Source organism: Ochotona princeps, chromosome 17 (genome assembly GCF_030435755.1).
Source record: "Ochotona princeps isolate mOchPri1 chromosome 17, mOchPri1.hap1, whole genome shotgun sequence".
Lineage (NCBI taxonomy): Eukaryota > Metazoa > Chordata > Mammalia > Lagomorpha > Ochotonidae > Ochotona > Ochotona princeps.
In genome coordinates, this window is record NC_080848.1 from 34,155,399 (window position 1) to 34,169,043 (window position 13,645).

Here is a 13,645-nt window from a genome sequence, read left to right on the forward strand (position 1 = left end):
CTAGCTCACATGAGGACCACAGGTGTTATAGCCCTGCCTGGTGTGGTTTGCCCCCATCCCAGCTCACACTCTCAGGTGGGAGTGGTTGTCCAGCAGGGGAGCCCTCCACATTCCCCCTACTGGCTTTGCCCCAGCCCTCTCTGGTTCTCCTGTGTGCTACTTGGGTGCTACGGCCAAGTCTGGTACGGCCCACCTTACCTTGGCATTTGCCAGTGAGTGTTATAGCCCAGCCCGGCCTGGCCCGTCCTGTCCTGGCTTTGCCTCCAATTCCAGCTGATACTGGTGAGGGCTACTGCCTAGCCCAGCCCAGCTGGCATCCAATCCCAGCCGTAATGTGCACTGGTATGTGTTGTCCAAACCTGGCGCGACCCACACTCTGTTCTGGTGCTCAGATTCGGCAGCAGGTGATATGAGCTGGTTCAGCCTGGTCTGTCCCCAAACCTATGGCAAATGTATGCCGGTGGGTACCTCTCTCTGGTCTCGTCTGGGTTGCTGCCTATTGTGGTTTTTGCTCTCACCTGCAGGGACTGTGTCCTGACAGAGGAATTTCCCAAGTTCCCTCATCAGAACTTTTCCCATTGCCAGATCTTGTGCATACCAGTGGGTGCATGCGCCGGCCCTACCTAATCCATCTCCTGTCCTGGCAGTAACAGTGGCCTTTCCTGACTGGCCTTCAACCCATTCCGGTTCTTACTGTTGGATATTTTAGCCCAGCCAAGGCTTGTCTATACCCAGACAAAGCTCACACATGGCTCAGTAGGGGCAGAGACCTAGCCTAGTCCATTCTACATCTACCCAGGTTCTCCTGAGCACCAGATGGTGCTGGATTCTAGCCCGACTTGGTGTGTCCAGTCCCAGTCCACACTTGTGTCAAGGGACACTACAACCATGTCCAGACCAGAACGCAGCCCCCTACACTCACCAGTGGGAACCCCAACCCAGTTAGGGTGTCTTCTTAGCTCCCCATTCAGGCCTGTTCCCAGCCATAGATCACGTGCATGCCAGTGGTTGGTCTGACCCAACTTGGCATAGCCCCTCACCTGTCTTGGCCTTTGCCTTTGATGCTGTGTCCTAGTATCCCTGGCTCATGTAGACCAGTTGGTTTAAGAGCCTATCTCGGCATGACCTATGCTCCATCCTGATTTCTGTTCTTCCTTTTGAGTTAAGGTTTGCTTGGACCACCCCATTCCAGTTGCAGCCTGGCCCACCCCACATCCTGTTTTAGGATGCACATTTGGGTGCTGCTGCCTTGACCTGCCCAGTCTGTAAGTGATGGCAGGTTCCATGGTCACACCTAGCTCAGCCCATCACCACCCCAGCTCACGGCTAACCAGCAGAACTTGTATTTCCTCAGGATTGTGCCCACACTTCCCCCACAGAGTCTATCCCCTGACCTGGTTCTCTCGCGTTCTGGTTAGTGTCCTGACTGCCAAGTGCGACCCATCCTCTGTTCCACCACTCAGTCAGGTACTGGTACCTAGCCCTGCCAGAAATGCCACCAGCCATAGCCTTCGTGTGGACTGGTCTCTGGCAGTCAGAGATGCTCTACACTAACAGCCCATCTCAGGATTCCCATGTGCCTTGGTGAATCAGTCTGACCCAAATAAAAGTTCTGAAATCCCCCCTCCAAACCCTCAGATCTCAGTCCCCATGCTTGCAAGCAAGTTCCGTGACCCCATCGCTAGGAATCACACAGAATTTATCCCTCACCTACACTCACACTAGCCTTATCCCTGGGTGTCTCTAGGCAGCAATTACATACCCTAAAACCCTAGAGCTCCTTGTCTTTTTGTGGGTTTGTTAGATCATAGGCTACTGAAGGCACAAAGTGTGTAAACTTTTTTCTTAAAGGTTTATTTCAGGGCTCAGGGAATGATCTACTGGCTCATTCCCCAAGTGACTGCATTTGCTGGAGCTGAGCTAATCAGAAGCCAGGATCCTGGAGCTTCTTCTGGGTCTCCCACATGGGTGCAGGGTCCCAAGGATTTGGGACATCCTTGACTGCTTTGTGGAATCAGAAAGGCAAAGAGATGGAATTATGTTATCCGCTGGTTGAGTCCCCAAGTGCCGTCAGCAGCAACAGCTGTGTGAGGCTGAAGGCATCAGTCAGAACCTTGCTCTGGGCCTCTCGTGCGGGTGGCAGGGATCCAATTTGCCTCCCAGGATGTGGGCGTCCCACGTGGTGGTTTAGTTCACTGTACCACAGAGTCCACTTTGGGTAGTAGGACATTTGTACATGAAATCTGCAGCGGTTAACATGAATGAAGTGGAATTCAGTGTGTCTGCAAGGATGTATCTAATCATTTTCTTCCGGATAAGTTAGGAATGGTGGGTAAGGATGATACCTCTTTGTAGCCTGAAAGTGAACGAGATAGCAGTGATTGTAGGGTCTATCTCTGGAGAGAAGAAAGAGTGAAATCAAAGTGCCAGCCTGTTGAGTTTTATTTTTAAAAAAAGATTTGTGGCAAATTTAGTGAAATGTAGGCCTTCTGTGTAGTAGAGGTCAATAAATTCTGGCTATTCCAGGTCATATCCAATGACAGCAAATTGTCTTCTCTTTTCTATTCCTGATTCTACTTGATAAGATGTGTTTATTTTTATTTGAAAGGCTGATATTACAGAGACAGGAGAGATAGGTTTACTCCTCAAATGGCTGTAATAGCCGGAGCTGAGCTGACTTGAAGCTGGGAGCCCAGGAGCTGCTTGCAGGGCTCACATGCGGATACAGGGTCGCAAGATCTTGGGCAATTTTCTGCTGCTTTCCCAGGCCACAGGGGGCAACTGGACCAGAAGTGGAGCATTTGGTGCATGACTCAGCACTGATAGGGGATGTGGCGCCACAGGGGTGGCAGGTTAGCATGCTGTGCCACCAGTTGTTAGCTAGCCCTGTTTACTTGCTAATTTTAGCTAAATCTGGGATAAGCATTGTGGTACAGTGGGTTAAATCAGTCTGTGAAGGCAGCATCCCATAGTGGCACTAGTCTAAGTCCTGTCTACTCCACTTCCAGCCCACCTCCCGGCTGGTACACTTGGGAAAGCAGCAGAGGATAGCCCAAGTCCTTGGGACCCTGCACCCATGTGCCCAGCCTGAGCTTTTGTGGCCATTTGGGAAGTGAACCAGTGGACGGAAGGTAACTGCCTGTCAGGTAAATAAGTAAATTTCCTCTTTTTAATTTCAGGATTTATTTATTTTCATTGGAAAATCAGATCTCCAGGGAGAAGGAGAAAAAGGGAAAGATATTTTGTTCACTGATTCACTCATGGCTAGAGCTGAGCCAATCCGAAGCCGGGAGCCAGGAGCTTCTTCTGGGTCTCCCAAGCGAGTGCTGCGTTCCAATGCTTTGGGTGTTCTAGATTGCTTTCCCAGGCCACAAATGGAGCAGGATGGGAAGTGGGATAGCTGGGACATGAACCGGAGCCCATATGGGATCCCTGGTATGCAAGGCAAGGACTTTAACCATTAAGTTACCACATTGGGCCCAATGTTTCTTTTTTTTTTTTTTTTTTTTATTGGAAAGTCAGATTTACAGAGAGGAAGATCTTCTATCTGCTGGTTCACTTCCCAGGTGGCTGTAACGGCCAGAGCTGAGCCTATCCAAAGCCAGGAGCCAGGAGCTTCTTCCGGGTCTCCCACGTGGGCGCAGGGTCCCAAGGTTTTGGGCCGTCCTTGACTGCTTTCCCAGGCCACAAGCAGGGAGCTGGATGGGAAGCGGGGCAGCTGGGGCGTGAACTAGTGCGCATGGAATCCCAGCACACGCAAGGCTACCGCATACCAGGCTACAACACCAGGTCCCCAAATAAATAAATTTCTAAAGAAGTTAACTGAATTTGTTTTTTGTGTTTAAAAGACTGTAATTTTTAAAATGTTTTTCTTCCATAGTATGAAATTAATCTATTGGAGCTGATCCAGAGAAGAAGAACAGTAAGTGGATGATTTTCCAGACGGTGGGAAAAAGTAGAGTAAGCCTCATAGCCATGTAACTAGAACTTGTGTCTGGGAGACAGTTACTGTTGATAAACTCTCGTGCTGTGTTCCTAACGGGATATTTATAGTTATTTTCTTTCCTTTTTGTACTGTGAAATGGTCAGGTGGGAATGCTGCTTTGGACAAATGTGATCAAACCAAGACTTTTATGTCCCCTTTAGCGCATAAAGTACTCATTTAAGAGGGATGAGATTGAAAATTCTATTGTGCACCGGGTACAAGGAGTCTTCCGACGGGCTTCAGCGAAGTGGAAGGTATGAGCTGACAGCACCCTCACCTCGGGGCTGTGCCTTGTTCTCCACTGTCCTGGGTGTCTGGATGCTTCAGTGATAGTACCAGTGCTTGAAACATTTTTTGAACCATTTAATAAAGTCAATCTCATTGTCTTATGGTTATTTTGTAAAGGTAGTGTTGGAAATAGCATCTCCAATTTATTTAGGGTTAAAGCTTGTCCTGGAGATGTTTGGATTTGTCTGCAAGTGACAAACATTGAAAACTTGGAGGTGAAAGATAAAGGGTGGCAATACCTCAGTAACTTGATTTTACTCAGTTTCCCTTTGGGACCGGACATGCTGGGAAACTCTGGTGTACCTCTGGGAATCGCAGTGCTTGTGTGGCTCATCTGGTGGAGACCATTCAGGAGCTGTCCTGAGCATAGTAGATAGATGACACATGTTGGAGTATGGGTGGGTGTTGGGCAGACATTGAGTTGCCGTTTGGCCTCAGTAAGGAAGAGCCTAAAAGGCTGGGGGATGTGGTTACACATTGGTCTTTAAAATCTGCCTGTTAGTAACAAAATTAGTTAATTCAGAAGTACCTTAGATGTCAACATCAAATTCAAGCAACTAACTACATTGCTTTTCTTGCAGGATGATGTTCAACTTTGGCTGTCCTATGTGGTTTTTTGTAAGAAATGGGTGAGTAAAGCTGTATCTTCCCCCACTTCTGTACTTTCTACTTATTTGACTTTTAAGCTTTATGCTTCTTTACTGCTTCTGTTTTTACCAGTGGTGTAGCATTGATGAATGGACAAAGAACTCAGGACAGTTCAGACACTGCTTGCAACACTTGATTTCATATTGTGTAGTGCTGGGTTCAAATCTTGCTTTTTTTCTTATTTTAAAGATTTATTTTATTTTTTTATTGCAAAGTCAGATATACAGAAAGGAGAAGAGATAGAGAGGAAGATCTTCTCTCTGTTGATTTACTCCCCAAGTGACTGCAACGGCCGGAGCTGAGTTGATCTGAAGTCAAGAGTCTGGAGCTTCATCTTGGTCTCCCACACAGGTGCAGGGTCCCAAGGCCTTGGGTTGTCCTTGGCTGCTTTCTCTGGCCAAAGCATGGATCTGGATGGGAAATGGAGCCAGCAGCTGGGATACAACCCGCGTCCATTTGGGATCTTGGGTGTGTAAAGTTAGGATTTAGCCGTTGAGCCATTGTTGTGAGCCTGGCTCTGTTTTTGGTTCTGTTTCTCTTGCTTACGCACACCCTGGGAGGCAGCAGGTGATGGGTTGAGTACTTGGGCACACAGTAGAATTCCCAGCTCCCAGCGTAGGTCTGGCTCAGTCTGGACTGTTGTATTTGGGGAGTGAACCTTCAGTTGGAAGATTTTGTGTCTTTCTGTGTTTCAAATAGATAAATGTAAATTTTTAAAAAGTTAAGGAAAAGACCCTGAAATGGGACCATTATTGTGGCGTGACAGGTAAACCACTCTGGGGTCCTGTATGGATGCCAGTTTCTGTCCCACTAATCACTATTGATCTCGTTCCTTGCTAATGTCCTGAGAAAAGCAGCAGAAGATGACCCAAGTGCTTGAGCCCCTGCTGCTCACGTGGGAGACTCAAAGGTGCTCCTGGCTTTGGCCTAGGTCTTTTCGGTACATTGTTGCCACTTTGGAAGTGAACTGGTAGATAGATAATCTCTTTTTGTTTTGTTCTGGGTTTGTAATATACAAGTAAATAAATCTCTGTTTGTTTAAGGATTTATTTTTATTGCAAAGTCAGATATACATAGAGGAGAGACGGGAAGATTTTCTGTCCGATGAATCACTCCCCAAGTGACCATAATGACCAGAGCTGAGCCGATCCGAAGCCAGGAGCCAGGAATCTCTTCCAGGTCTCCCATGTGGGTGCAAGGTCCCAAGGCTTTGGGCCTTCCTGGACTGCTTTCCCAGGCCACAAGCAGGGAGCTGGATGGGAAGTGGGGCTGCTGGGATTAGAACCGGTGCCCATATGGGATTCCTGGGTGTTGAAGGCGAGGACTTCAGCCACTAGGCCTCCTCGCCGGGCTCAAGTAAATAAATCTTTAAAATGGACAAACCGAAGAAGGCTGAATTTCAGCCTAATATTTGTATTAATAACTATAAAATTAGTTTGTAAGTAATTGGGAAGATTTCATTTTTATGTATACTTATTCAGTATCTTAAAATTTTTGTGTGTTTTTTTTTAGATTGCTAGAATATTTTGGGATTTAGATAGTAGAAAAATAAATATTGGTGAAAAAAAGTTGTGAGGGTGCGCTTGGGACATTAACCTCCACGACTTCCCTGTTCAGAAAGCAGATGTGTCTCTTCTACAGGCGACCAAGGAGCAGCTGAGCAAAGTGTTCTCTGCCATGTTGGCCATTCATTCAAACAAGCCAGGTATGCTCCAAGTCTTGACATTCTTTGTTTTATTTAGAGTTTACAGTTGATCTGTTTTGATCCCCCCCCCCTTTTTTTTTTTGGCTTGAAGACGCTGCTAGAAATCCTTGTGGACCTCCCTGAGACAGTTGACCTCAGCGGTGTTTGTTCTGAGCAGCTGTCAGTATTCATCTTTGCTAACCCTATGCTCCTCACTACGCCATGTACTGTATCTGTGGACAAGAACGACTGTGGCTTTTTGACCAACTGCAAATGTTAGTCTTCAGTCCTTTTGAGGTATATTATTTGAAGGCAATCCAATCAGGTTATTATAGGGGCTGACACTCATGTAGCAAGTTCAACTGCAGCATGTGATGCTGGCACCCAATGGGAGTGCTGGTTTGGGGCACGGCTACTCCATTTGTTACTCAAGTGCTTGTTAATGTGCCCTGTTAAGCAATAAAGGACAGCCTAAGTGCTGGGGCCCTAGCATCCCCAGGGAGGCCCAGATGAGTTCCAGGCTCCTGGTTTCAGCCTGGCCCAGTCCTGGCCTTTGTGGCCATTTGGAGATCTCTGTCTCTGTTTCTCCCTCTCTTAACTTTCAACTTAAACAACATCTTAAGAAAGCTTTATTACTGGGGAATTTTTTTATTTAAAAAAATGTTTTATTTGAAAGGCAGAGTTACAGAAAGAACTAGAGAGAGAGAGAGAGTTGGTTCAGTCCCCCAATGACTACAATTACAGGGATAGGCCAGGGTGGAGTCAGGAGCCCAGAGCTTCTCCTGGGTTTTCATATGGGTATAGGCGCCCAAGCATTTGTGCCACATCTTCCATTGCTTTCCCAGGTGCATTAATAGGGAGCTGTAATTTGAGCTGATGCCCATGTAGGATGCCACCCTGCAGGAAATGGCTTAATGTGCTGCCTCACAGGTGTGTTTCTTTAGTACAGTGCTTCAAGCAGCTTGGAGGCCAGTCTGTGGAACTCCAGCTGGTAGTTCAGGTGTGCAGAGACGAGATCACATCACAACTCCTGCTTAGAAGCCCTGGGGCTGGCATCACAGGGCAGTCCATTGAACATGCAGGTTAAGCATGTTCAATCCCTTGATTGCTACTTTCGCTGCTGCTGGTATCCCATATGATTGCTGATTCAAGTTCAGGCCACTCTGCTTACTACCAGTTCCCTGTTAATATACCTGGGAAAGCAGTGGAAGATGGCACAGTGCTTAGGCCCCCACTACTCCTGTTAAGACCCAGTTGGAATTTTACGCTCTTGGCTTTTGATTGGTTCAACCCTAGCTGTTGTTTCCATTTGGGAAGTGCTCCTGTGGATTGGATGGAAGTTTACTGTCTGATTTTCTGTCTTGATCACTCTGCCTTTCAAATAAATAAATAAATATTAAAAATAAAGGCGAAGTTTTGGCTCCATGTCAGAAAGTCACGTGCTCCATACCAGCACAGCAGTGGCTTGCCTTCATTCAGGATCCTACTAGTCTGGGCGTGGTTATCACTCTTTTTGTTTTTCAAGACTATTCCTGCTTGTTAAGATAGTTGAACTTGGGTTTCTAGGAAAATAACAACAATATTAACTCACTATTAATTTCTTTTCTTCTTTTTTTTTTAAGAATTATTTTTATTAGATGGAAAGAGAGAGAAAGATTTTCATCCTCTTGTTCACTCCCCAAAAGGCCACAGTGGCCAGAGCTGAACCAATCCAAAACTGGGAGTCAGGATCCTCTTCCAGTTCTCTCACACTCACGTGGGTGTAGGGTCTAAGGAGTTGGGCCATCCTCTGCTGCTTTCCCAGGGCACTAGCAGGGGAACTGGATGGGAAGTGGAGCAACTGGAACATGAACAGGCATCCATTGGATGCCAGTGCTTGAAGGTGGAAGATCATCCCGTTGAGCCACAGTTTTGACTCCTAATTTCCAATTTTGAAGAAATTTGCAATTTAAAAAAAATTTGTGAACTATTCTAAATGAGAGAAGAACAAAGAGTGGTATTATTTAACTGATTCTAAGGTATGAGTGTTTTTAACATCTTTAAAATGTGGCTTTACTGTGTTACTATCCCATATTGGACTACCAGATTGAGTTGGGTTGCTCTGCTTCCCATCCAGCTTCCTGCTGCTGTTCTTGGGAAGGTAGCTGGAAGATGGCCCAGAAATTTTGGTCACTTTTAGCAATGAGAAAGACACAGCTGGAATTTCAGTGTCCTGTTTTCTTTTTTACCCAGTCCTGTCCAACTTGGCTATTTGTGGAGTTAACCAATGGATGGAAGATCTTTTTCTCTGGGTCCTCTCTCTGTTTCTCTCTCTCTCTCTCTCTCTCTCTTTTTAATATTTAAAATATTGCACATCACATTGATGTTGATAACATGCAGTAGCATGGACTGTGTCTTAAGTCGTATTAGTATTTACCTGTTTCCTTTAGAATATTATTACTATTTTTCAAAATTTATCTTCATTGGAAAGGCAGATGTACTGATTCACTACAGTGGACCGCAGTGGATGGGGCTATTTTGATCCAAAGCCAGGAGCCGGGAGCCGCCTCTGGATCTCCCGTGCTTGTGCAGGGTCCTAAGTTTTTGGGCCATTCTCCACTGTTTTCCATATACAGGGAGCTGGATGAGAAGTGGAACAGCTGGGACATGAACTGGTGCCCACATGAAATCCCAGCGCCTGTGAGGTAGAGGATTAGCTAATCAAGCCATGGCGTTAGGTCCAGAATAATATGATTTTTTCTTTTCTTTTATTTCTTTTTTTTTTTTGAATATTCATTTATTTTTATTGCAAAGTCAGATATACCGAGAGGAGGAGAGACAGAGGGGAAGATCTGTCCGATGATTCACTCCCCAAGTGAGCCGCAATGGCCCGTGCTGTGCCAATCCAAAGCCAGGAACCTGGAGCCTCTTCCGGGTCTCCCGTGCGGGTGCAGGGTCCCAAGGCTTTGGGCCGTCCTCAACTGCTTTCCCAGGCCACAAGCAGGGAACTGGATGGGAAGTGGAGCTGCCGGGATTAGAACTGGCGCCCATATGGGATCCCGGGGCTTTCAAGGCGAGGACCTTAGCCGCTAGGCCACACTGCCGGGCTCAAGAATAATATTATTTTTTCAAGATTTATTTTATTTATTTGAAAAAGTGGCAGAGACAAAGAGACTTACATATACTGGTTTACTTTCCAGGTGTCCACAGTAGTCAAGACTGGGCCAGGCCAAAGCCAAGAGTCAGTAATTCCATCCATGACTCCTATGTGGTTGGCTTGGGCCCAGTCATTTGGGCCATTTTTCTGACGCTTCTTAGGCATTTTAGGGAGCGTACTGGATAGGAAGTTGAGCACAGATATGAGATGCTTGTATTGCAAGAGCTTTTACTGCGTCACCACATTGGTCACAGAAAATTCTAATTTTGTTTATTTTAAAGATTTGCTTGAAAGGCCACATTGCAGATAGAGAGGGACAGATTTTCCATTTGTTAGTTCCCGCTGCAGGTGGCCAGCAGCCTGGGAGTAGGCCAGACCCAGTGACGCTGAGGCCCACGTCCTCGCGTTGTCCTTTGCTACTTTCCCAGGGAGCTGAATTGAAAGTGGAGCAGCCAGATTCTGATCTGCTTTCTACATGCTCTGCTGTTGTCACAGGCAGCAGCTTCTACCACTGTGCCACGACACTGGCCCCAGAATGTTGTAATACTAGATAAAGCAATGCAAGTGAGCCATTAGAAAGTCTTTTCCTCCTTACCTTTTCAGTAAGATTATCTTGAAAGTTCTTTTGCGTATTTGAGATTGCAACATTGTCTTTTCTTGCTTGCATTGTTTAATTTATTGATATGGAGTCTGATGTTTTTTCATTTCTAGCTTTGTGGATTATGGCAGCTAAATGGGAAATGGAAGACCGTTTATCTTCAGAAAGTGCGAGACAGTTGTTTCTTCGGGCTTTGCGCTTTCATCCTGAGTGCCCAAAGCTTTATCAAGAAGTAAGTGTGTGCATACCTGCTGAAGGAGTGATGCTTCACTGGAGTTCTCTGCAGATACGTGTGTGTGTTTTAGGAGTTACTTATTTTTATCAGAAAGGCAGAATCACAGAGAGAAGGAGAGACAGAAAGATATGGGCCATCCTCCCCCACAGCTGCGTGGATGAACTGTGGAGCAGCTGGGACACGAGCGGATGCCTGTGTGGGATCCTGGCACCTTCAAGGCGAGGATTTAGCCACTGAGGCATCTTTCAGGGCCTCAGTGTGCATTCTTTTTTAATTTAGGAAGCAGAGGCAGAGAGAGAGAGAGAGGACGGACAAGCGTCTGTCTTGTTAATCACTTTGAATACCTATAATGGCCAGCACAGAAGCCAGAGTTCCATCCAGGTTTTCACATGTGGGTGGCAGGAACCCAATTACTTGAGTCATTACCACTGTCCCTCAGGATCTGTATTACCAAGGAACTAGAGTCAGCAAGTAGAGCTGAGAATTGAACCGGAACTCTGTGATGGAGGGGGTGTGGGAATTTTAACTGCTAAGCTGAACTATTGCTCAGTAAGTTTAGGAACACTTTATGGGTCAGTGTTGTGGCACAACATGTTAAGCTGTTACTTGAATACCTGTATTAAAGTTCCAGTTTGAGTCTGAGTTGCCCTGCTTCCAGTCCAGCTCCCTAATGATGTGTTTGGGCAGGTAGTGGAATACGACTCAAGTCCTTGGATTGTGTCACCCACATGGAGTCCTGGATAGTCTTGGCTCCTGACTTTGGCCCAGGTCTGGTTGCTGTAGTCTTGGAAAGTGCACCAGCAGATGAAAGATATGTCTTTTGGTGTTTGGTTATGTTTGGCTCTCAAATCTTAAAGACCTCAGATTATGCAGGCTAAGTTGGGATGGGAGGGTGAGGAGAAGCATCTTTTGTTGGCACTTTGCAGCATCTAGGTTAATGAGGAGTTGGAATCCTTACCTGCCTTGTCATGCTCCTACTCAGTGAAGTGATGTGTTTGAGGTAGGCGGAGTTTATAAAGGGAAGAGGGTGGTTTCAGCTTACAGTTCTGAAGGGCCTCTGTCCTGTGCTGGCAGCCTGCTGGCTCAGCTTTTGGTGGTGGAGTCACAAGGTGGCAGGGGACAGGGAGTGTAGATCCCTGAGTATGTTCACGTCCGTTCTGAACTCACTGGAGTTCAGTCCTGGGATTTTTCCGTTATGGCCTGACCTGATGCAACATTATTATTTCCAAAGGCTTCACTTCTAAACACCGTAGTGTAATTGTTTCCACTGGAACTCAGTATCATTCACGGAAGACCTTAGGGATTAAAGTCAAATGCTCATTGATAGCAGAGGTGCTAGAGATTCCTCACCCAACCTTTGTTGATACTTTTGACATTCGCTTATAAAATCCTTCAATCTTAGGTGGCTAGCTTGTCTATTCTTTAGCTTGATGACTGGCATTGTAACATGTTCTGCCTTTGCGATAAAGATAAATAAATCTTTTTTGAGGGAAAAAAGGGAAAAGAAAGACACCAAGGATGTTCACGTTGTTTTCCCTCTGCAGTACTTCAGGATGGAGTTGATGCATGCCGAGAAACTGAGGAAGGAAAAGCAAGAACTTGAAAAAGCAGATATGGATGACCTGGTAAGATCCAATGGAATTGTCAGTTACCCACATTGCGTAATCTTTCAAGCCTGTGTAGGAGTAAGAGAATCTTTGAAATTTATTTCCAGCTTTATTTCATATTTTGAAATTTTAAGATGTGTCTACAGTTGGTTTACTTTAGTGGATTTAGGAATAACAGTGACGTTTTGTGCTTTATAAGTAAGTAGGTATTTGCTGGGTGCCAGCATTGTGGCATAGTCATTTAAGCTACCACCTGCAATGCCAGCATCCCATGTGGGTGCTGATTCAAGTCCTGGCTGCCCCACTTCAAATCCAGCTTTGTGCTAACAAGCCTGAGAAAGCACTGGAAGATGGTTCCAGCATTTCGACCCCTACACCCACCTGCGAGACTAGGATGGAATGCCCAATCCTGGATGTTCCAGCCATGTGGGGAATGAACCAGTGGGTGTAAGATCTTCTCCTTTCTGTCTTTCCCACTCTAACTCTGCCTTTCAAATGAATAGATAAAATCTTATTTGGGCTACCTAAAGTGGTCCTCAGTTGTTACTGAAGGATGCTATTCTTTAATGTTGTATACTTTTGTTACATGTTCAAAGAGCTTCAGAAAAGTTGTGAAAAGTATAGTTCTTGGCTTACTTCCTTTTCTTTTTATATAATCATTTACTTGACAATCATTTTTTCAAAAGGTATTAGAAAGGGTTAGAGAGGGCCTGTTGGCGTGGACTAGTGGCTGAAAGTCCTCGCCTTGAACGCGCCGGGATCCCATATGGGCGCTGGTTCTAATCCCCGCAGCTCCACTTCCCATCCAGCTCCCTGCTTGTGGCCTGGGAAAGCAGTTGAGGACGGCCCAAAGCCTTGGGACCCTGCACCCCTGTGGGAGACCCGGAGGAGGTTCCTGGCTCCTGGCTTTGGATCGGCCGTTGCGGTCACTTGGGGAGTGAATCATCGGACGGAAGATCTTTCTCTCTATCTCTCTCCTCTCTGTATATCTGACTTTGTAATAAAAATAAATAAATCTTTAAAATAAGAAAAAAAGAAAGGATTAGAGAGAGTGAGAGATTGTTATCTTCCATCCTCTGATTTTTTTTTTTTCCAAGTGACCTCTATGGCCAGGGTTGAGCCATAGTCAGCAGTTTCTGTGTCTCCCATGTGAGTGCAGAGGCTCAAGCAATTGAGTCATCTCTATTTCATATCCCAGGCCATTGACAGGGATTTGAATGGGAACTGGGACAGTCCTGACATGGACTGGCATCCATATTGGGTGCTGGCATCACAGGGGGCAGCTTTACCCATAATACCACAGTGTTGGCCCCCAGAATAATTTCCTTTAAAAGGTTTCATTAAACTATTTCTTTATTTGTTTAAAAGGCAGAATTAGAGAGAGAATCGGGGAAGGTCTCGGGGTGGAGAGACAGAGACACAGAAACATCTTTCAGTTGTTTTCACTCTCCCAGTGTTCCTAAT

General features: G+C 46.0%; 1 protein-coding gene across 1 annotated transcript in view; it reads left to right on the forward strand.

Annotated features, from left to right (window-relative positions):
* The window catches only part of UTP6 (UTP6 small subunit processome component), a 35,726-nt gene that overhangs the window by 5,017 nt on the left and 17,064 nt on the right, over positions 1-13,645 (forward strand). Inside the window, exons 3-8 of the mRNA XM_004593890.4 lie at positions 3,881-3,922; positions 4,147-4,239; positions 4,855-4,902; positions 6,563-6,626; positions 10,453-10,571; positions 12,119-12,199. Of these exons, the coding sequence (XP_004593947.2) occupies positions 3,881-3,922; positions 4,147-4,239; positions 4,855-4,902; positions 6,563-6,626; positions 10,453-10,571; positions 12,119-12,199 (447 nt within the window). The remainder of the gene's footprint in view (positions 1-3,880; positions 3,923-4,146; positions 4,240-4,854; positions 4,903-6,562; positions 6,627-10,452; positions 10,572-12,118; positions 12,200-13,645) is intronic.